Source organism: Drosophila kikkawai, chromosome 3R (assembly GCF_030179895.1).
Source record: "Drosophila kikkawai strain 14028-0561.14 chromosome 3R, DkikHiC1v2, whole genome shotgun sequence".
In the NCBI taxonomy this organism is placed as follows: domain Eukaryota; kingdom Metazoa; phylum Arthropoda; class Insecta; order Diptera; family Drosophilidae; genus Drosophila; species Drosophila kikkawai.
Window position 1 is genome coordinate 15212219 of NC_091731.1, and position 21368 is coordinate 15233586.

Below are 21368 nucleotides of genomic sequence, written 5' to 3' on the forward strand. Positions count from 1 at the left end.
TTTGTGAAACCAAATTTATGGAATCAAATTTTACATTTGATTGAAATTTTTAAATTTGGTATTTTTTTAGGCTCGCCTCAAAGTGCGGTATATTAAGGCGTTGCAAGTGCGGTCACACCATAGTTACGCTTGCGCATTGTAGACATATTTCAATTGTTGTTTAAACAAATTAATGGCCACAAAGACGCTTTAACTAACCAGTGCAGACTTTTTAACAGTGTTATAATGACCTTGAACCCAAGTACAATCTGGTAAAGGGATATCTAACGGCCTTGAGAAGTGTAACAAAATACGCCTGCCACTCTAGGCGCGCGTGATTGTGTGTGTGCCTGCCATTGATTACATAGTTGGCATAGGCCATCAGCAGGTGCGAGCGAGAGGGCCGACGTGCAGCATCCAAATCCGAAAAAGGGGCAGCAACAGAAACGGCATTCCATTCCCCGAAAGCAGCCTCAGCAGCAGACTGGATCCATGAGAAAGGTGCGTACGGTACGGCGGTATCGCCAGATGTGTGCCACGATCTGCTTCTAGTTTTCTTTTTCACCGTCCCAGTGAGCGCCATGCATCATCATCATCCGCCGTTGCCCATAACTGGCGGCGTTTCTCCGTCCGCTGTCGCCGCAGGAGGTGGAGCAACGGGATTGTCGATAGACTCTTCGCCAGCAGCTGCCACCGGACCAACGGCCCCCGCAGCTACAGCGTCCAATTCAAACACCCAGCAGCAGCAGCGCCGGCGCAAGAAGCGGCCCAATTACAACTACAATGGCATCCGCACTGTCGAGGTTCGCAGGGGCTACAACGGCTTCGGGTTTACCATCTCCGGACAGCAGCCTTGCCGGCTGTCCTGCATAATCAGCAGCTCGCCCGCGGAGCAGGCCGGCCTGCGTTCCGGTGACTTTCTCATTTCCGTGAACGGCCTCAACGTCTCCAAGCTGCCGCACGAAACCGTGGTGCAGCTGATAGGCAACTCCTTCGGCAGCATCCGGATGCAGATCGCCGAGAACTATTACTCGGATAGCTCGGATGAGGAGAACGCCAACGCCACGCTAAGGGGTCAACTGCTGGCCGCCAGCCTGAGGCACAAACCGCGCTTCCTTCATCACAAGGCCAAGCTGCATAGGCTGCGTAACTCGCCGCAGAAGAAGCTGCCTCTGCCGGAGGCAGTGGAGCCAAGTCCAAAGCCATCTCCGGATCATCTGACCCTTAGACCGGTGCTGGAGGATGCCCCGCTGGTGGCCAGTCTGTCCAAGGCGGCCGACGTGGCTAATGTCAGCGCCATGGTACGGGCGGTGGGCAGCGCTGCTTTGGAGTACCGCGTTATTGTGGGATATTTGGGTACCATCGAGATGCCCAAACAGATTTCACATAGCTCCAAGCTACAGACAGTGCGTTCCTGTATCCGCAAGCTGCGCCAGGAGAAGCGACAACCCACCATAGTCCTCATGTGCATCACCCCGGACAGCCTGAGCCTGCAAAGTGCCGGTGGCGGGGTCCTGGCCACGTACTCCTCGGCGAGACTGAACTACGTTAGCTCCTCGTCGGAGAGCGAGAATCGGTTCTTTGGCTTGGTGACCAGCGCCGTGCACAACACCCAGATCGAGGAGGAGTACGAGCCTAGTGTAGGCAGTGGAGCATGTGCATCTGGCCACATCAGCATCTCGCACAGCTGCCACGTGTTTGTCATCGATACAAAGCTGATTGAGCATGCCCAGCACCTGCAGCGGGCACACGAGTTCCGGCTCCAGTGCACCCGGGACCCCATCTCCAATTTATGCCTTGAGTTTCCTAACAACTCGGAGTACGTGGTAAACCTGGTCCGCAGCATGTATACCATGCGCATTTTGCCGCCGGCCAGTCGCAGCCATCAGGCGGACTTCGAGGCTGGAGCTGGAGTCGCCGGAGCCGCTGCTCACTCGCCGCAGCCCTCGAACCATAGCGAGATATCCACCACCACCTCAAACTCCGATTCGGGCATTGGCTTCAACAACGATTGCACCAATATTTCGGATCGCATTCTGGTTGTGGATTTTCTGGGAGCCGAAGCGGGAGCAGCACATGCCGGCCTGCCAACCCACCCAGCGCCAGCGCGGCCGTTGGGCATTGTGGGGATCCCGGACAACCGACTGACTGTGCGGGCCATGCCCGATCCATCGGGCCATCCAAAGTCGCCGCCAGGAAGCTCTTCGCTGCGTCGGCCCAATCTCCTGGCCAGCTTCAATCTCATTAAAAGTCCGGCCACGAACCTCACGTCCACCCGCTCTTGTGACGATGTGTTGAACCTATTCGTGGACGATTCGCCGCGAGCACTGGGCGCAGTGGCCTCCATGGACGACATCTCACTGCACTCGGCCGCACCGTCTCTGGATGAGGCGCACACCTTCGCGCATCCAGCTTGTGTGCCCCGAAAGATACGCAGATCCTTGATCTTGGAGGCTTCATCAACTCCGCACAAGCTGAGTGCCCAGGTCTTTGGCCAACCTGGTTCGCGTCATTCCCTGGGATTCGAGGCCATCGACAATGTCCAGTCGTCGTCGGCCAGTGTTACCTGCATCGATCAGGCCATGGATACATGGGCCAGTCTGCAGAACTTGCACAAATCTCACAGGGAACGAGCCAGTCTATCGGCGTCATCGTCTACGCATTGCCTTTTGGAAGCTACGAATAGTGAACCGGATCTTGGGGTGAGTGATATTCTTTGGAAATATTTTTTATGGTTTTTTTTACTAGTTCTATAATGTTTCTATTAAATCGTGTAATTTATTGCTTTTCATTTTTAATTATTTGTGTTAATCATATTCTGGGAAAGCTAAAGCAATATTTTAAATTTTGTCGAAGAGGTTTTATATGATTTTTTCCAGCATTGACTTAAAATATTAATAATGGTTTATTAGTTTTTTAAACGTTTCTGAAGAAGTACAATGGTTTATTCCATAATATTTATGGTAACTTCTACACAACGTTTTTTTCAAACCCTCTACCTTGTTGAACCGTTCCTGTGCGCAGGCGAAAATCTGTTTACCTGGACGCCGCTCCAAGTTATCTGGGTTCTCGGAGCTTATCGCCCCGCTCCGCTCCTTTCCACTCTCCGGGCCACGAAGATAAGCGACCAGAACTCTCGCATGCTCTCCGAGTCCCGGTGGCCATATATCGGCCTTTCCTTTGTCATTCGTTTGCCGGCCCTTGGTTCGTCCGGAGTTTTAGTAGCCAAAGTGACGCTTTTGGCAATAGGTGGGGCATTTTTCCGGTCTTCGTGCTGTTCGCTATTACGGTTTCATTTACAGCCATTACAACTCGGCTCCGATCGGTATTGTCTGGGGAGCGCGTCATGTGTGATAAGAGCGGAAATCGCCGGCTAAAAATAGAGTGCTTTGCTCCAATGACGTCATAGGCGTAGGTCACGACGACTGGAGCCGCATCAGAGCAGCTGCGTCGACGCCTCCTGGGACAGCGAGCTTAATTCAATCTAAAGCAATTAATGGCGTCGACGTCTGCTGACCTTTTCGCTCCTCCCGCCGCCGCCGGTCCCCAATCTGCCGATTCGAATTCCCATTCCCGATCCGAATCCCCGATGTTTTCGTCGGTTCTCAGTAATTCAGTTTGATTTTCGATTTGACAAACACGCGATTCTGTACGATTTGGTCGCCCGTTGCGGTTTCACTTTCGCTGTACAGCGATTGTTTACTTCGTGCGTGGAAATTACAAATAAATAAAATTACCGTCGCGAAAAGCTGCTCCATAAAGGGTTCATCGCCAGTTCAAGGAGCCCGCTCAGCAGTTGTGACTGAAATAAAAATATATAAATTCTCATTACGATAAAACAAGAAAAAGAAGGAACAAAGTCTGACAGACAAAACGTGTACGGAGAATTGCAAGTTCAATTGTGAAACAAAAAAAATTAACAACAAAAAGCCAAACAAACAGTCAAGCAAAAGCCAGCTCAATGCAAAAATGTCATTTCGAGAACTCGTTTGTGGCCTGTACTCGGAGGAGAGCCCGGTAAGCTGACAGCATGTGGATATATCTCACACTTATCGTTGTTTTCCCGCTGATCGATTACGCTGACTACTCCCCCGAACTTCTCGGATGAACTTGTCAGGCGAGATTGACCTTTCGGGCTGTAACCAGTAATTAGAGTGATTTCAAAGCTCCATTTTTGGAATATGTTACTCCTTGTGTCAGTTGCTATTAGCTTAGCTTTATGCCCAGCTGACTTGCAACCTATTCATCCAGTTATCGCAGGGCTCCTTATCCTACTCACCACGTCAACGGTGATTTTTCTACAGTGTTTCGGGGGACTATACCTATGTACATAAGGTATTTGAAATTAGTAATCTCTGTTGAATGTTCGTAGTAGGCTTTCATGTGTTTACTTATTTCAGCATGTTCTTGCACCTTTGATAGCATGCACTAGTTGCTTTCTCATGGTCGTAATCGGGGAACAGTGCCTCCTTTGTCCACAATCTCAGTATATGGTGACACCTGGACAAGTGTTAATTAAACAATCCTGATTACACCAACCAAAAGCTAAAGCAGACTGAGCTAGAAAACTTCTTAAAATAACGTTCAAAGTATTATACTTCGGAGTTCTTTGTAGAAATTGAGCACATACACCTTTATCGGACAAATATTTATATTGGTTAATGTCAAGTTAATTAATTAACATCTATTAATATCGAACATGCTGACATTACTTTAATAAGTCGATCAATCATAGGTTTATCAGAAAAACACCTGCTGGCATATGCCAGAACCATTTAAGGGTAAATTAAATTAATAAAATTTCATTAAAACTAGTTAACTGTACGAATTCGCTCGCGGCGTGTTTAATTTTTGAGATTTCCACCACGATAACAAGCAATTGACTAATGGGTGAGCCAGTGTCAGGTGCCCTTTTGACCCCATACCGCTCCGCGATGACTTGACTTATTTCTGGTCTTTGCTGGCACGCAATCCGGGACATAGTTGGCCGGCTGTTCCAACAGGTTGACTCCGCTCTGACGGCATTTTGGCGGCAACCTGCGCGGTTTCCCTTGCTTCAAGGTGGAGTGGCACATGCCGTCACAGGTGCAAAAGGAAACAACCCTCGTGCTGCAGTCGACAATGAAGGAAATTAAGGAAATGAAGAGGGAGGATAACCTGCCAAGCGAACGTTACTCGGCTTCCCTTCTGGCCAAGCGGATCGTCATGGGAAATGGGCTCGGCTTGAACGCTTGACTTTGGCTATCTGGCAGCGGTTTGGGTAATTCAAGTTGTTGTTTTTGCGGAGCAGTTAGCCACGAAGCGGCCTCTGTCTGCGACTTCTGTTACCAAGGCCTAGAAACTTGTAACGTATTTGCCGTATGACGCACGTGGGAATGGAAAAACCTTATGCTACAAATGGTTAACCTAATGTATCTGTCAGATAGTCTAAAGTCACATATGTAGCTGAAATTATCATCAGTGGCTTATCAGTACCTCTACCCCAGGGCCAAATGCCAGAGCCTCAACGCTACTGACAAAACAGAATATTTATTTTTAAAATGCATTATATTTAGCTGGCTCAACATAACCGACTGTGTGATTGCTTTTGTTTTTGGGACCCATGTTTTGATAGCAGCGAAAAAAAGAGCAAATAAGAGCAGTGAATGGGGCTGCCGGTCCGAAGTACGTCAGAAACGCTGCTAATAATAAACACCTTGCGCTCCAGGCACGTAACCTGCCAATTAATATAGCCGAAAGCAGTTGTCTGAAAAACCCCGCCGCGGACAGCAAAAAAAGATCAGGCCAAAAGGGCCCTTGGGCGATCACATGATACCCGACGGATGACTGACTCCAGATCTTGCGGTATTCCCATGCAGTTAATAAAGTCAATAGGCCTTTAAGCGGAATTATGAATAAGTTAAAAAGTAAACCCGTTTAAAAATACTTTTTTAACTATATTAGTAAATATTAGCAAAGCATTTTTATTTATTTGGGCAATATCCTTCGGATTAAGTTTGAACGACGATCATATTATAACAAGATTGTTATTTATTTTTATGCAGTTAAATTTATGCGTAAATCAATAACCATTAATGTGAATATACATTTTAAAGACGGAAAATTACAAATTCCCACAAAAAATTCCAGACATTCAGTTTAATATGGTTCTCTTCCAGAATTTTATGACGTAGCTCTATAATTAGAACTTTTATAACATTAGTAACTAAATGTAATGGTACACGATTTTTAGGATTGGCCACGGCAGTGACTCAATGGCTAGATATCGTTCATTACAGGGTATAGAAACATTATACAAAATGAACTGCAGTTTAAAATTTATGCATTCAGCAAGTGCATGGAAAACACCTGACTCGGCTGTTCATTTTCCACCCTGCCTTCGGGCTTTATGTTCAGGTTTTAGTGCTCACTAAATGACTAACTGGCGAGCAGCAAAAACAACAGCCAGCGTTACAGTGAACGCCGCCTAATAGGGCTCGTTTCCTTACTGCATTTACTTTTACATTTATATACCCTAGCAGGGTATTATTAGTTTAGTCAGAAGGCCGAACGCAGGTAGCTTTCCGACTCTGTAAATCATATATTCTTGATCAGCAGCCGAGTCGATTTAGCCATGTCTGCAAGGGGTTAAAATGGGAAAGAAATTTAGTTATAAAAAATTGTATGCAGTATGCAGTATGCAGACTTATTAACCTAGAAATTAGCATTGAAAATCTTTTCGAATTGAAATCAATGCATTTTTGGCTTAGTTATGAGTGATTGATTTAATGTGTAGCCCTTCGATCCAATTGCAAAACAAACTTTGGCTTTTCAAAGTTACTTACTTACTTTCCTATTATGTAAGAATTTCTTTTGAAAGAACGAAAAAAATTTAAATATATTATTTTAGAGTCATGTAAACCCATAATTTTCTTTATCAAAATATTGCGCTGTACAGAGGCTGCACTGTAACGAGAACAGCGAAAGCGGCAACGTCAGAAAACGCTTGTAAACCGCGCGCATGCGCTGTCTTTTTCTCGCACTCGCACACCCTTCGAGCTCCCTCAACAGCTGCGTTGTGGCCGCCGTTTCAGCTGCCCGGTGCTGTTTCTGCTGCCATTGGTAACGTGTTGTTGTAGCTGTCGTTGCCTTCGATTTGAGCCAGGTTAACAGCGATCGGAGCTGCGAACGTCGCTCACATACCGCGAGTGAGTCAGTCATCGAGCGCAGTTCATACGATCACAACGTGTATTTAAAACACCTGAGAGCCGCCGAAAAACAAAGTTAAAAGGCTAAATTAGCCGAATAAACAGAACGTGAACTCCGTGAAACACCTTTAACCGGGTTAATCACCTGGACCTAGAACCAAATTATTGTGTACGTCCAGAAGCGATCCATCAACGCCCCCTGAAACGAAGAATCTCGCACTCATCTCATCGCTCGCACCGAAGAGCATCAAATATTGGCTGGGAAAATAAAAACAGCAGTCAATTGAACTTTTGACGGCCACCAGAAATAGAACGTGCTAAATAATATACAAACATAGATACTGAAAAAAAAAAGAAATGAGAAAAACATGGAAATGTTTTCTCCGATTGCGCGAATTCCACTGCACAAACACATTCCATTTCCATTGCCTTGATATGCAAAATAATCAAACAAATGAAATCCCAAAGCGACGTCATTGCTAAAAACGCGTAAAACGCGAAAACGCACAGCATAAAATCGCCCACGAATCGCCTGCGAAACGCTAGCGACTTAAAACACCAAAAATTATAATGGTCAAAAATGATTCGATTGCCTTTGCTGCGGTATTTCCCCACCAGACTAATTTGATTGATAAGTTCGCGGGGGCGTGCCTGAATGTTTTTATAAACTTTTCCCGCGAACTCTTCAAGTGCTGCGAGCGAGAGAGCGAGTCATTCGAAATGAAATTACCATCTAAATACCAAACTGTGCAATAAAAACGCAAAGTTTTATACGGAATTAATCGTCTGCCGCGCTGTTCGTCTGTTCCCTCGACTCTTGCCAAAGAATCCCCTTAAAAAATCGGCCCACAAGTGTCTTATTTATTTGGTTTTGGTGTAAACGAGCCCAGAAAATGATTCCACTTAAAAATCGACCAGAGAAAAATCGCTGCCGGTGGCTACTTCCACTTAAATGCCAAAAATAGTCAGGAGGAGGAACAAATATTCCGATTTTGACCCATTCAATGGAATAGCCCCTAGACAGCTCTCCAGATTTATTACACTTGCTGTGATTTCTGTGGAATTTCCCCGAATTTCGCAAATAATGCCAATTTAATCAATTTCCCAGGGGATATATATTCTCATCTCGTTCGATTTGTTTATAATCGCCTAATGATGTCACACGCAGTTCGTGGCGAAAAACAATGAGACGCGCAATACGGGAAATCACTTTGATCTATCGGTTGTCGTCATTGAGACCTTCGTAATTCATTCGATTGGTGTTAATAGTTAGTCACTCCTTAAAGTACAGGGGAAAAAATGGTTCACGATTAAAAAGTCATTATAAATCATTTTCTAAAATAAATACAGAGATCGTATGACCTAATAGAGTAAACCCAAGCTTAACTCATTATTTAAAAATATATTATTTTGATATACTATTATCAGCAGTTCTGAACTGAACTCTCAATTTATACAAATGAAACATAATTCTTTATTATACATTGAGTCTACGAATCTTTTTTCTTCACTGTATCCAGATCTGAAAAAGCATAATTCTAACGTGACCGTAGAAATACCCAAGTGAGCGATTCTCATTGACGCGGGTTGCATATGAACGTGAAATTCACTTTACCCTTAAGACCCTCAACGCGATAAGGCAGCCATGAGTGGTCACGATTCTCGGGTGTCTTCTGGCTCTTCTGGTTACGCCGATACATTTATTTTCTCCATTTGGGTCAGAGCTATTAAGTTCTTGGTTCATATTGCGCAGTCACACTTTTCTTTCTCATGTTTACACGGCAACTTTCAGCTATTTTTGATACTCAAATATTGATAAGAGAGTTTGTTGTTGACTTTAGTCGCGGTATAAGTATAATGCCAGATGCCAGATACGGGGGAAGCGAGTATAGAGCTCTTTTTATGGGCGCCCCATTAGTTGTGTTCTAAATATTACGCCCGTAAACATAATTTACGCATTTCGTTTTGTCTCTCTCTCTTTTGTTTGGATTATGAGGTTTCTTCATATACATTTTTGGTGATCGTGAGTTGCCTTTTGATCCCACACACTGCGATTGCGTAAACGAGCTGCTGGCACCTCCTTATGGAGGAGCCAGAGCCCCATTAAGTGACGCATCACTGAAGTGACAATTTCCGTCAGTGTCTCCAGTCTTTAGTTACTCGGTATGCGAATCACACGTCTTCCAGTCGCCTCCGAAGAAAGCAGCTATCCGCAGGGAAATGGCAAAGTGCTTACTCAACATCGAGGTCTGGTGTCTGCCGTCTGGGTCTCGAGTGCGCGCAGGCGTCCCAGAGATGTGTTCTCTTCAATTTGCATAGCTTTTTCCCCTTCGCATTTTCACGCTGCTGGTGTGAGTGCGTGAAAAGTTTACCTTAGCTCGGCCATTTGGCCCGGAAAATTCAGTCGAACGCGAACAGTCGAGCGGCGCGAACGTGGCTAAAACACATTGCGGAGATAGAGACACGATCTTCGCCAGAACTTTGCGTTTCGATTGCTCAGTGTGTGTGCCTAGCCAAGTGCTAATTGTAATAACCAAATCAAACCCATTTAGGCAAGTGCGCGTCATGAACAATCCCACCAACAGAGGCTGTGGTTCCAGAATACCCGTAACCAAGGCCCATCAACACCAAATCCCGAGTTCCCAGAGCGGCGACAGCATCGCCAGCATGGTGGAGCGCTTCGTCCAGTCACTGAGCCAGCTGAACGACTCCGGCACCTTCGACAGCAGCTTCGAGATCAAGCGCATCCAGCCAGGATCATCGGCGGGCTCTACCCCCAAGCACGTGCGCCATCGCTGCCTCACCGAGCTGGACCGCGAGAACCTGGCGCGGTTCGTGCGAGAGTTTGAGGAGCGGCAGGCCAGCACGCCCAAGGCCAAGTCCAAGATGAGCTCCCCATACATCTGCCGCAAGGCCAGGGAGTTCTACCAGAATGCCAGTGGCCGACGCAGTGCCTCGCCGCAAATCAGTGTTCGCCCGGAACCCGTCAAGAAGGAGGAGAAGTCCGACAACCTGCCTCTCAGGCGATGTGCCGAGGCGGAGGACCTGATGCCGCCACCTTTGGCCATGGCTCGTGTCCAGGCGGAGCGACGCAGCTGCCGCAGTGCCTCCCGGGTGCTGCAGTTCTTAAGTTCAGCAACCAAGCGGCGCAGTGACAGTCGAAAGCTCAGTGAGCCGGAGCCGGAGGAAACCCGAGCCGATTCACCAGTACTAATCCGCGTGACCAATTGTCAGGATCCGGAGCAGTTGGGCTGTCGCCCACTGGACGTGGGTGCTGCGAGAGAGGCAGCTACGAGCTCTGAGGATGAGGAGGAGGAGCACGATGACGGCATCAGCTCGGCTAGCTCCAACCTGACCTCCCAGTCTGGCAGCTCCAATAGCCGGAACCTCTCTCCGGACTCCTCCTTCGAAATGCACGCCCCCCTGCTGCCCAGCTTCAAGGTGACGCCGCCGCGGGCGGTCTGTCGGGCTGGACGGAACGCAGCCTGCGAGTTTGCGCGCTTCCTGCGTGGTTCCTTCCACGCCAAACGTGCCTCGGTCACCACTCTGCGACGATCCCTCAGCGATCCAGATGCAGTGCAGCAGATGGATTTCAGCAAGCCGCCGCCACTTCGCGATGCCACCAACGTCATACGCGTGAGTCACTTTTAGATCCCAGCCTCACCTCTTGTTCCGACAGAATGGAAAATCCGTTGAGCGTACAATTAATGCGGCTACGGTGGTACTTAGTGGTGGATAATGTTCACGAATTTCAGCTAGAGGGCACTCATTAAGACTGTATTTTATGGCTTAAGACTAAATTTAATCTAGCAAATGTTGGTTTCTAATTCAACATTCTTTAGGTTAGATATAGATTCAAGTGTTTATAGTTTCTTAACATTCGACCAAACTAATATATTCAAATTTTCTATTGTATTTTTGTTTAGTACTTATTTAAACGCACCAAATTATAAACAGTAAAAAATAAAAAGAGAAGCGTGGAATTCTTTTCTTTTCGCTGTGTGGTATTTTTTATATAATTTTATTTAAAATGGCTAGAAATTTTGTTTTTATGATTTTGAGTGAACTTGAATAAAAATTTGTTTTAAAAAATTACTACATCTTAGTTTTTGATGCCCGTCTTAGATGATTTCCGTGAAATACTTATCCATTTCTAACGCCTCAAGCCAATATAATTAGCTGAGTGCTCCTGCCCAGCTGGCGCCAAGGTGATTTGCCCCAGCAATTCATTCCCTGATCTCTGTTCCCCTCACTTCCAAATTTGTTTACGCCAACTCTTCATATTTTTTCACTGGAAGCTGTTTATTTATGCCCGAGTCGTCGTCAATCACTTCCCATTAATACGAATCCGCGCAATCCGTCGAGGGTTCCGTATGGCGGCACCTGGCTTCTGATGAATCCCCCATGAGAACCCCCAGTGATCGTCGAATGTTTATCTAGCCATCGCTCGATGCATTCTAGGTCTAGATTCGATTATAGTTTATAGTCCAATAAAATGCGTTTGTTTGTAATGCCACAAATCAATTATTGATTTCGTGTTAGACCCTGGTTCTGCGCAGGATTAGGTTACTAATTAAGGAAGATCACTTCTGATGCACAATCACAATTCATTTAAGGAGACTACATCTTGCAGAAAGTGCAACTCAGTGGTAAATAGACGAAAATACTTCACTTCACCCATTACCTTTGGTATGCAAAGTGATGCGTCTAATTCCTAATCGGGACATCAGTTGCCCGCCATAATGACTTTCTAATTGTCGCATTTGTATGGGCGGCGCGTGGCGCATTTCACTTTTCAATGAGCCCCATTGTCAACCCATTGGAGAACCACTGGCCTCCGTCTCCATCCCCCCCTTTATTGCCCAGCGGCTTATGGTTGCCAAGTGGGAAAATAGCCCACGCTGCTTACGCTTTTTACCATCTTCATTCATCAATAAAGAAATTAAGTAAATATTCCTTTCGGCTTGCCCACATGGGCCGTATAAAAGTCGTAAAATGATTGTGGGCATTGTAAAAATTCAAGCTACACATCCGTAGGATTCCTGTACATATCTACATATATCTTCCGCCTGAAGAGCATATTCGGAACGCATATGACCCGCATTAGCTCCCATAAAATTAACGAAAAACGAAAAGAACCAAGACAAACAAGCGGCATGCCGGATATTTAATTTAATTCACAGCGAGCCGCAATTGCTCAAAAAAATACAACACAGTCAAACTTCTGTTGGAATTTTGTGCTTCTACAAAAAGACAATCCTTTACAGAAAATTAAGCAATAATCTAATATTCTAAACTATCTATCAGTCCAAATATTGAGAAATATTTAAAGATTCAAGGATTATACGTTAGGTTTAGGTTGATAAGATTAATCTGAAGCGAAATTTTATAGACATATTCAATGCATTTTAAAGATATTTTTAATTTTATTTTATTTTTGAAACGTATCTATAATTTTAAAACAATACATTTTTTGCTATAAATTCTTAAAATGTTACTTTGTGAAGTTTTACTGTAATCCACAAATGTAAAATGCTCGGTGGTTTTTGCATTTCGTGGGTTTCGGGAACGGAACAGATCTGATTATTCGAAATTATACACTTATACATACATAGCTACTGTATGTAGCTCACGCACAAAGCGTAGAGAAAAGCCAGAGCAAAGTGCGTAAAATGTGGAAAAATATCGTTCCCTTTTTTTTTGCTATCTATTTTAACTAAACAAATCATAAATAACAGAGAAATTATAGACAAAAACGCGCACGCGGTGCAAAAAATTGAGAGTTTTCCATGCCCTCACATGATCTGGAAACTGGCCACAGTTGGGGTTATCCGTATCCACGCGTTCTTTGCGCTTCCAATCGCCCACCGCCCCTTCCTGCCTTTGGATATCTGCAAATTGCTTAATTTATCAACCAAATGCGCAGCAAAGGCAGTAAAAGCAATAGAGGGAAGCAGCAAAAGCAGTGGCGGAATCGCAAGATGAACAACAACAAAGCAGCTGCCGCCCGCATTCCAGTTTGCCTTTGCTTGGCATTTTAATTATTCCAATTGTCTGGTTCTCTTTGTTTACATCGCTCGCTAAGGGAGATCGCTTAATTTATTTGCCAGCGTTTTTGGCTAAAAATAGAGCAATTTATTTACTCGGCGGCACTTTTTTTTTGCGCACCCAACTTTGTGGCTCATTAAGCCGTTTTGCCATTGCCTACTTAAATGGGCATTTGTGTTGAATGTGCAAAAATGCGCCAAGCTGCTTAATTAATTGGCCAAAACCAAAATGGCATTTAATTAACAAGCAAAAACAATGCGTCACTCGCCGAGAGAGGGAGCGAGTGATGGAGAGTGAGGCAACACTCCCACAACATGCTGTTCACACACGGGTTACTTTGAATGTGTGTATGTGCGGTTCATTCATGAGCAGCAATGCAAACAACAAAACCAAATGCCAGGCAGCAGCCGGTGTCGGGCAAATAGGCAAAGGCAACAACAATAAAAACATTAATAGCAGCAGCAACAAAGAGCGACATACGAACAAAAGGCACTCTCATTGAGAATGAGTAAGCCAACACACACAGGCACAGACGGAGTCGAGTTCGAATTTCGAAAACGAGAGAGCCCCAAACGTTGAACCAGCTGTTGTGGGGCCACGATCACACAGTGGAGTCGATTTAGGAAATTAAAGTTAAAATAAATTAAAAAAAAATAGTCAAGTTCAAAAAATTATTTCCTCCAAATCTCTCAAATTTGTGTATCGGAATACGAAACACCCTGACTTACATATATTATTTTAAAATAAAATTGTTTAGTTCAAAATTAATAAGTAACTTTATTTTTATCTTAGTTGATTTTTGTTGACTCTTGTCCTCAGTTAGCCCACTGTGGATCGCTCAATTTCGAATGCACTCTCCCTTGCTGGCTTACTCTCTCTCCCGCTCTTTGGCGCTCTCTTGCTCGTATCTTTGTATATTGTATCTGGCGTTCGAGCTAACGATAATGTAAAGATTTCAGTCCACATCCCAAAGATACTTTTAGCGTTGAAGCGGCTGGTACGCGGCTCTCGGGGATTTCTTTTTCCGCGAAACACCGAGTTACTACTATTGCTCGCTCGCTAGTGAAATAAAGCAATTATATAAAGCCCCGGGGCAAAGAGCGAAGTGCGGAGTGCTGAACAAAAGTGAATTCGAGTGCGAATAAAGCCAGAGAAAATTAAAGTAAGCGCCAAAGCGAGTTGACAAAAGCGGCACGTTTTCGCTTTCTGCCATTGCATTGCCCACGCAACACACACGCAGACACACCTTTGGCAAAAGACGCAAAAAAACTCATTAAAACTCCACAATTTAGACAAAAATAAAAGTTGTATTGTTAAATCGCGAGAATCCGCAGCTGGCAAGCCGGGTAGGTTCTGGCTAAATCACGGTTATGGTTAGTTTATCATTTGCATTCCTAACGAGTTAAATCTTTTATACCTCTTCTTCCTTTCCTCTCGCATGGTCCACCCCCAAAGACGCCCATTTTTCAATTCTTATTCCCAATCCATAATCAAGAATACGCCATTTCTTAGATAAGATTCGATTTCATTGAATTTAAACAATATGGCATATGTATGTATGGAGTCGAGTGTGCAGTACACTCATACCCACATACAGTGGAGGTCATAAGAATATTATCGAATTGGAAAACACTTGATGAAATATATATTAAAGACTTGGTATCATATCGTTTTAGACGGCTTTAAAAAGCAGCATTATTAGTAATTTGTTTACGAAGAGGTTTTTGCCCCCAGCTGCATAGATACAGAAAAACACTCACAAATATAAGGGCTGTTTATGATTTATCAGCAATTCCCTGAATTCCCGGCACACTTCTGGGAACTGCTAGGCGGCGACAGATATTTTGAGTCTCTAAATGGCGGCTCCCCCGAAAACATCTTCGTCATATTTGATATCATTCTTCCCATTGCCCACCCTGAATTCACTTCATGTGTACACTCTGTTTATCGCGCGCTGAGTATTTCTCAAGAAACAGATATGCGTGATATTTGCTCATACCAATATATGGATTACGGGTGGGTTTCGCTTCCAAACGAGACTACGTGATGTTCTCGGCGCTCGATATGAGGGAGCTTTTGGCGAAGCGAACTCCTACAACGAAGCCCTTCGATGGAACTTGATGTTTCATCAAGTTCATCAGAGCGTCAAATATTTGCCTGTTGCGGTTGCACCGGCTTCATCGGCTCCAGACTCCAATTACCAGAGCACTGCTAATTAGGTGCCACCCCAGATGGCGACAGGTTGCCGATCGGGCAGTGCCTGCGGAGAAATTGTAATGTGGATAAGCTTGGCAGAGTGGTAACCCGAGCCGAAAACCACTGTGGATAATTTACTCGTGTGACTCTGTGAGGTTTCTGCTCTCCGCCGCCACGAAGTGCAAACTCAGCCCAATGACTTGGCACTCGGCTAGAGAGAGCTGAAACAGAGAGTTAGGCCGAGTCCATGGCTACACGGGAAAGAAATATTACAAGACACCAAGCTGGGAAAAGTGGCTACCAACGAATATGTTTATTTCTTATAGACACTTTTTGTAGTGTTTCCTTAGTAATAGGATTTATAAGAATTAACATCATCCCTAATTGTATTACTATATCAGATTCCAAGGTGAAAATCTACTAAGCCCAGCAAATTGAAGTTAAAATCATTAATTTCTCGGTGTAAAATGATGATTTTAATTCGGAGAGAAGAAAAGAGAGCGCGATCCACGGCGGCCATGTAAATGGGAGTGTAGATATGGGGATATGGACGTGGATGTGAACGTACTCACCAGCAGAGGCACCGGAAAATGTCCAAGTCAGTGCCCACTGAAGCGAAGAAATATGCTCTCCCCTCCCCTAACTCAACATCTGTCCAGTGAATGGAACGGAGTGGATGTTGCAGTAGCGGCTGCTTCTTTTTCCAATTTTTTCCTTTGCTTTGTGATTTTTTAGTGGCTAAATTTAAATGGGGCTCATTCTGACGTAGTTTACTTCGTATAGCCTTGGGTCTCGTCTAATTCACAGTTGACTTTCGGTCTCTGGGAGTCAACAATCTGCGAATTAGCCAGCGTTTATTTATTTTAATTATTTTCTTTGGCAAATTGCTTACTTCCTACTTATGACTGGATACTCCTTGCACCCAGCCATTGTTTGGCAATCAGCGTTGATTTATGTTCGGCTCGCAGCTCTTACTCGTTGATTCCGATGAGTGTTTGTCAGTCTGTTGGTCTTTTTTTCTTTGCAAAAGAGAATTTTGAAAATTTTGAGCCCCTCTTGGGAGAAAAACAAAGTCAAACCCGAGTGCAGCTTAAGTAGTTTCAGAGTGTTTTATGCCTTTTGACCCACATATTTAATTTGCTTTTCCTCAGAGTGATAAAAAGTCTTCGTCGAAGGCTTATCTCAGTCCATGGCATATATGTATATTTCCCTATATTTTTGTTCACTTATGGCGTCACGGGCTTGTGGAAATTTCTTCTGATGATGAAATTGCCATTTCTTGTTTTTCTGTAAGGACTTATTAATTTATATATTGACGTAAGTGCCTTTATAACATTTTTTCTACCCTCTCGATTGGCAGCGTGCGTCGGCGAAGCTCTTCATAAACGAACTTGAGCCCAGCTCTCGATACAAATTGGTTTCTATTAATGAACAGAAATAACTGAAAATTGCTTTTCCCCTTTTGAGGTTCGTGAAGACTCATACAAAGTAAGCTAAAGCCGACCGGAAATGTTTAAAATTTCTCTTTTATCTATAACGATCATCGCCAGCCGACAAAACGAATGCTTTTTCGTATGTTTGAGCCGGGGAGTGAGTGAGTTATGGTTTCTGCGAAACCCGAGATCTGAATAGAATGATGGGTCTAGTAGAGTTTGGGACTGGAATTCATTAATCTCCCGCAAACAGGGGGGATGGCGCACAAAAGCTGTCGTTAAACGAACAGTCGGTGGGAAATGCACAAATACACAATGATCACTCTGGGAATAGAAATAGAGAGACTCTCCGTCTGTTTGAGCAGCGATTATCGTGTTTCCAACAAGTGCACTAAGCCGAGGGGAATAAAAGGCAGCTTGGAGAACCACCACCATTACCATACCATTATCATCATCATCATCATAAGCACAAGGGACTCAACTCCCAATGGGGAATAGGAAAGTTCTGGAGGGGAGCCTACATGTGCGTCACACAAACAAATGTATAAGCTAACTTGAGGAGTTCAAAAGTTTATCGTGCCCGTCTTCTGACCATGATAATGACATGCCGGACTCTGGGTGCCCGCAATTTGTAGTTGTAAATTGTCCATGAATCGACATCTTTATCCTCCATCTCGTTGGGCACTTGCACTTGGAATGACTTGGTTTTAATTGAAACAAATGGAAGGGTTCGTAAATGAATGCTCAATGTATTTGTGGGTATTAGTTTGGAAATATATTATAAATACTTATTTGAACCTTATAGATACTTTCAAATATTATATCTGTGCATTCTTTATAATGCAGCTACATATCGTAAAGAGTTTAGTGTTTCTGTTTTTATTGGGCAATAAACACTCTTAAATCTTGAAGTAGTTATTCATGAATAATAAAAGAACTTTAATATCATAGAGATTTAAAAAAAATATTTTTGACTATCTGCTGTACAATATCTTTGATGATAAAGCATAACTTTAGTTTTTATATCTTTTCTGGAAAAAGAATAATTTCTAATAGCTAACCATTTTCTTTGTTTCTTCCAGAACCGCGCTCTGCCCGCCAATGCCTCGCCCTTCCGCCGAGCCTGGGGACAGTCTTCCTTCCGCACGCCACGCTCCGACAAGGTGGCCAAGCAACAGCAACAGCCGCAGCAGGGCCAGTCGTCGCCCCTGGTGAGACGTACTGCATCAATGAACGCCTCCGACAATGATGTGTATATCAAGACGCTGATGCTGGACTCGGATCTGAAGTCAACACGCAGCCAGCAACAGCTGAGCCTGCTGCAGGTGCCCAAGATCCTGACCACCCCCGCCCCGCCCTCAGCCATCACGGTGTCCGTGGCTAACGCGGATTCGGCACAAGAGCATGGCGGTCCCACTAGCTGGGGCGGCTCCTTCGAGCGGATGCTGCAGGACGCCGCTGGCATGCAGACCTTCTCCGAGTTTCTCAAGAAGGAGTTCTCCGCGGAGAATATCTACTTCTGGACAGCCTGCGAGCGCTATCGCATGCTCGAATCGGAGGCGGAGCGAGCGTTGCTGGCTCGCGAGATCTTTGCTAAGCATCTGGCCAACAGCAGCAGCGATCCCGTCAACGTGGACTCGCAGGCACGCAGCCTCACCGAGGAGAAGCTCGCAGGCGCCGCTCCGGACATCTTTGCTCCGGCCCAGAAGCAAATCTTTAACCTGATGAAGTTCGACAGCTACCAACGCTTTATACGCTCCGATCTTTACAAGAGCTGCGTGGAGGCGGAGCAGAAGGGTCTGGCGCTGCCCTACAGTGGATCCGATCTGGATGAGCTTCTCAAGACGAATTTTCACATGGCCGCCTCCTCTAAGGTAAGTCTCCGAATGGTCACTTAGAGATCAGTGATACATTTTGTATCTTATTCGACAGCTTAAAAAATCGGCCAGCAATGCGGAGGATCGGCGGCGCAAGAGCCTACTTCCCTGGCACCGGAAGACGCGGAGTAAGTCCCGCGATCGCACTGAGATAATGGCCGACCTGCAGAGCACATTGATGCCGGCGCCACCGCTACCACCGCCCGCCCTGCTCACCAGTGCATCCCTTAAGCTCGTCTCCGGACAGAACTCTCTCAGCGACCTGCACAGTTCCCGCTCGTCGCTGTCCTCGTTCGACGCAGGCAACACAGCCGGCGGCCAGGGGGCCAGCGCGGAGAGCGTGTGCTCTCTGTGTCGTGTGATCCTCACCGATGGTGCCACCACTATTGTGCAAACACGGGCCGGGGAAACGGTGGGTCAGCTGGTGGATCGGCTGCTGGAGAAGAGGAACCTGGTGTACCCTTACTATGACATCGTGTTCCAGGGCAGCACCAAGTCCATTGACGTGCAGCAGCCATCGCAACTGCTGGCGGGCAAGGAGGTGGTCATCGAGCGACGCGTGGCCTTTAAGTTGGACCTGCCCGATCCCAAGGTGATCTCGGTAAAGAGCAAGCCCAAGAAGCAGCTGCACGAGGTGATCCGGCCCATTCTCAACAAGTACAACTACAAGATGGAGCAGGTCCAGGTGATTCTGAGAGACACCCAAGCGCCTCTGGATCTGAATCAGCCGGTGACCATGGCCGATGGCCAGCGACTGCGCATTGTGCTGCTCCACTCGGATTTTCAGGTAGGCGGCGGCAGTAGCGTGCCGCCGAAGCAAAGCAAACCGATGAAGCCGCTACCGCAGGGCCAGCTGGATGAGCTGACGAACAAGGTGTTCAACGAGCTGTTGGCCAGCAAGGCGGATGCAGCGGCTTTAGCTGGCAGTGAAAAGCAGCGCCCCAGCGACCTGTGCTCCATGAAATCCAACGAAGCACCCTCGGAGACATCCTCCTCCTTGTTCGAACGCATGCGGCGTCAGCAGCGCGACGGCAGCAACATTCCTGGCAGCAAGCTGCCCAAGCTTAAGAAGAAATCGACAAGCAGTCAGCAGTCCGAGGAGGCGGCGACGCCAGCGACGGCGGCCGCGGATCCGAAGAAGCCCATTATAGCCAAGCTGAAGGCGGGCGTGAAGCTGCAGGTGACGGAGCGAGTAGCCGAGCACCAAGGTGGGTAGCCTTGCAGTGCCTCCGCCGAAGAACTGTCCACTAACTTTGTGCTCTTTGCCTTTACAGATGAACTACTCGAGGGCCTGAAGCGAGCCCAGCTGGCACGGTTGGAGGATCAGCGCGGCACCGAGATCAACTTCGATCTGCCCGATTTCCTGAAGAACAAGGAGAATCTCAGCGCAGCCGTGTCCAAGCTGCGTAAGGTGCGCGCCAGCCTTAGCCCCGTTGGCAAAGTTCCGCCCTCTCCCACGGAGCTTCCACAGCCGGCGCCCCGGCTATCCATCACACGCAGCCAACAACAACCGGTGTCGCCCATGAAGGTGGACCAGGAGCAAGAGACTGAGTCGCCTACCGAGGCGCAGGACCAAACGGAATTCGCCAAAGCACCGCCACCGCTGCCGCCCAAGCCAAAGGTGCTCCCCATCAAGCCCTCCAACTGGGGCGTGGCCGTTGCCCACCCAACGAGCAACTATTGCAATAAGTTCTCACCCAGCAAGCAGGTGTCACCCGCATCATCCAAAGAAGCCACTACGTCGGCAGCGACTTTTGTGAGCAAAATTCCACTGGAACTGGGCCGCAAGGCCCTCGAAGAGGCGGCGGCGGGGTCACGGTGTGCCTACCTGGATGAGCCCAGCAGTAGCTTCGTGTGATACGGCTGTCCCGGATGCAATTAAAATGGCTTTACTGATCTTTCTTGTATATATATCTGTGCACTATTTATTGACTTTATCTGCTGTCTACTGTATTCCCTACCGAATGTCCACAAGCACAATCCATGACGAGCTCTCGTATGTAATATACTGAGTGACCGCCTGCCTGTATTTATAGCTATCAACCATAAGCACTAGCTTTACTACTTTTTGTATAAATATATAAACAAAACATATATTAACTCTGGCGTGTATTACTGCTTAGTTGTTGCTTCTTCACAAGGTATTGAATATCAAGTGTGATGTTTTACCCGATCCGAGCACAGTTCTGAATATTTACAACATATTTTTATGCTATATGAAAGTAGACAAAGTTGTTTCCTAAAGTAACATTTTCCTAATTGTTAATTAGGAGTATTTGAATAAACTCTAATGGGTTCTGATAAGCCATCCTTTTTTCTTTATCTTAGAAATAAACAAAAAGAGCAAATGAGCAATAGAAATCAAATTATTACAAACAAGAAAGAAAGCTAACTTTGGCCAGCCAATGTTTGTATACCCTTGCAGGTAACAATTAAAATATATCATAACTAAGCCAAAAATGCATTAATTTCGATTCGGAAAGCAGTTTTGTGTTGGTTTTAATTAATTTAAAAAAACTGCATACCAAATTAAAAATTTTAAGAAATCAAAATTTTTCTTCTTGTTTTTTTTTAAATTAAAAATATCATAACTCGGCCAAAAGAGCATTAATTTTAAATCGGAAAATTGTTCTGTGCAAGATTTTCTA

General features: G+C 45.7%; 1 protein-coding gene across 7 annotated transcripts; it reads left to right on the forward strand.

Annotated features, from left to right (window-relative positions):
* The first annotated feature begins 125 nt into the window (after positions 1-125).
* On the forward strand, positions 126-20814 carry loco (locomotion defects). Of its 7 annotated transcripts, none has more exons than XM_017180326.2 (5): positions 126-480; positions 553-2681; positions 17926-18717; positions 18776-19900; positions 19995-20156. In XM_017180326.2, exons 2-5 carry the CDS (start codon positions 561-563, stop codon positions 20013-20015), a joined length of 4059 nt encoding a protein of 1352 aa, XP_017035815.1. In that variant the 5' UTR covers positions 126-480; positions 553-560; the 3' UTR covers positions 20016-20156. The 7 variants fall into 7 exon arrangements, with proteins under 7 accessions (XP_017035815.1, XP_017035814.1, XP_017035817.1 ...); XM_017180325.2 differs by having other exon boundaries at positions 129-480; positions 18776-19928; positions 19995-20814; XM_017180327.3 differs by lacking the exons at positions 126-480; positions 553-2681 and adding exons at positions 7180-7335; positions 9719-10802 and having other exon boundaries at positions 18776-19928; positions 19995-20814.
* Positions 20815-21368: the final 554 nt, after the last annotated feature.